The sequence below is a fragment of the Rattus rattus genome, chromosome 2 (assembly GCF_011064425.1).
Source record: "Rattus rattus isolate New Zealand chromosome 2, Rrattus_CSIRO_v1, whole genome shotgun sequence".
In the NCBI taxonomy this organism is placed as follows: Eukaryota; Metazoa; Chordata; class Mammalia; order Rodentia; family Muridae; genus Rattus; species Rattus rattus.
The window spans coordinates 139,570,844-139,572,130 of NC_046155.1; the positions used below are offsets into that span (position 1 = coordinate 139,570,844).

At 51.0% G+C, this 1,287-nt stretch overlaps 1 protein-coding gene across 1 annotated transcript; it reads right to left on the bottom strand.

Annotated features, from left to right (window-relative positions):
* LOC116892026 (leukosialin-like) lies at positions 1–1,224 on the bottom strand. The gene has a single exon (XM_032893484.1). The coding sequence runs from the start codon at positions 1,113–1,115 to the stop codon at positions 90–92; it is 1,026 nt and encodes a 341-aa protein (XP_032749375.1). The 5' UTR covers positions 1,116–1,224; the 3' UTR covers positions 1–89.
* Positions 1,225–1,287: the final 63 nt, after the last annotated feature.

Sequence of the window (1,287 nt, forward strand, 5' to 3'; positions counted from 1 at the left end):
TCTGGTCCACAAATATTCACAAATGCAGAGTGTGAGGCAGCTGACAACAGGATTTGGGGTTAAGGAGCAGACTAGGTGAATACAGCTACTCATTGGGATTGAGGTGCAGCCCCATCTTTGACTTGTGGCTTGTCAGAAGTTGGGGTTTCCACAGCTTTGTCCTCACTGCCTACCAGAGGCTCTTTCTCCCCCTTCAGGTTTGGATCCTTCCCAGGTTTCAGCTCTTCTAAGGAGCACTGGCTAGACTTCCATCTGCTGAAGAAAGTGCAGACATTGGGCCGACGACCACAGCTGTCAGTCGCTGGTGCTCCAGAGCACTTGTTGCTCCCTCTCCCTGTTCCGGTTGTGGCCTCTTCATCAGGAACCCGGGTTAACCCAGCCCAGGCATCCATCAACCTATTTAGTATTCCACCTCTGCTCAGGGTCTTTCCCTTCTGCCTCTGGTGCCACAGCCGCAGTACAATAATGAGAGCCAAAACTACTACCAAGGCAATGAGCAGGGGGAGCAGCCCCATGGCACTAAATCCTTTGCGTGGTGACATGGTGGTTGTGGCATTTGGCATAGACCTGGATATTTTTGTACCAGAGCCTGGGGTGCCACCAGTAGTCGTAGTGACTGGAGGGCCACTGGTCTCGGAGCTTACAGTTATAGCCACAGAGGGTCCACTGGCCATGGTAGCGCTTGTTGTCACAGTCACGGGAGGTGCACTACTCCCTGTAAAGGTTTCTAAAGAGGTTCTGATTGTCACAGGATTAGTTATGTTGACAGGAGTGTCACTCGCTACATCTGTTAATTTTTGAGCCAGTATTGATAATTCCGTGTTGGAAATGTCCTGAGAGGTTGTAGGCTCAGTTACTGGGGTGCTGTTGCTGGTATCAGCTGGTGTCTCAAAAGAATACAATTCTGCAGTTCCCAAGGGAGTCAAGGAAGCTGGGACTGGGGTCTGCCTCCAGGGGCTGATACTCTCCTTTGGGTCCACTGTCCCTGGTAGCATAGCAATTGGGGATGTGCTATGCAGAGAAAATGGCAACATCGACATATTCTGCAGATTTTCATGGCTCACCACTTGGGCCCAGAAGCCCCCAAAGAGGAGGAGAAGCAAGGCCATCTCCATAGCGACAGCTGGGAGCAGAAATTGGGACCAGCTTACTGGATAGGGCACACGGCCCAGGGCGAGTATCTCCAGTTCTTCCTGAGGCTTTGTCAGGACTGGGGCGGTTGATCTCCCTCTTAGAAAAAGAAAAGAAAAGGAAAAGCAGTCAATTAGATGACCTCACTGAATATAA

Excerpts from the sequence above, each read along its gene's own strand:
- LOC116892026 (XM_032893484.1), bottom strand. The coding sequence starts at position 1,115 with ATGGAGATGGCCTTGCTTCTCCTCCTCTTTGGGGGCTTCTGGGCCCAA.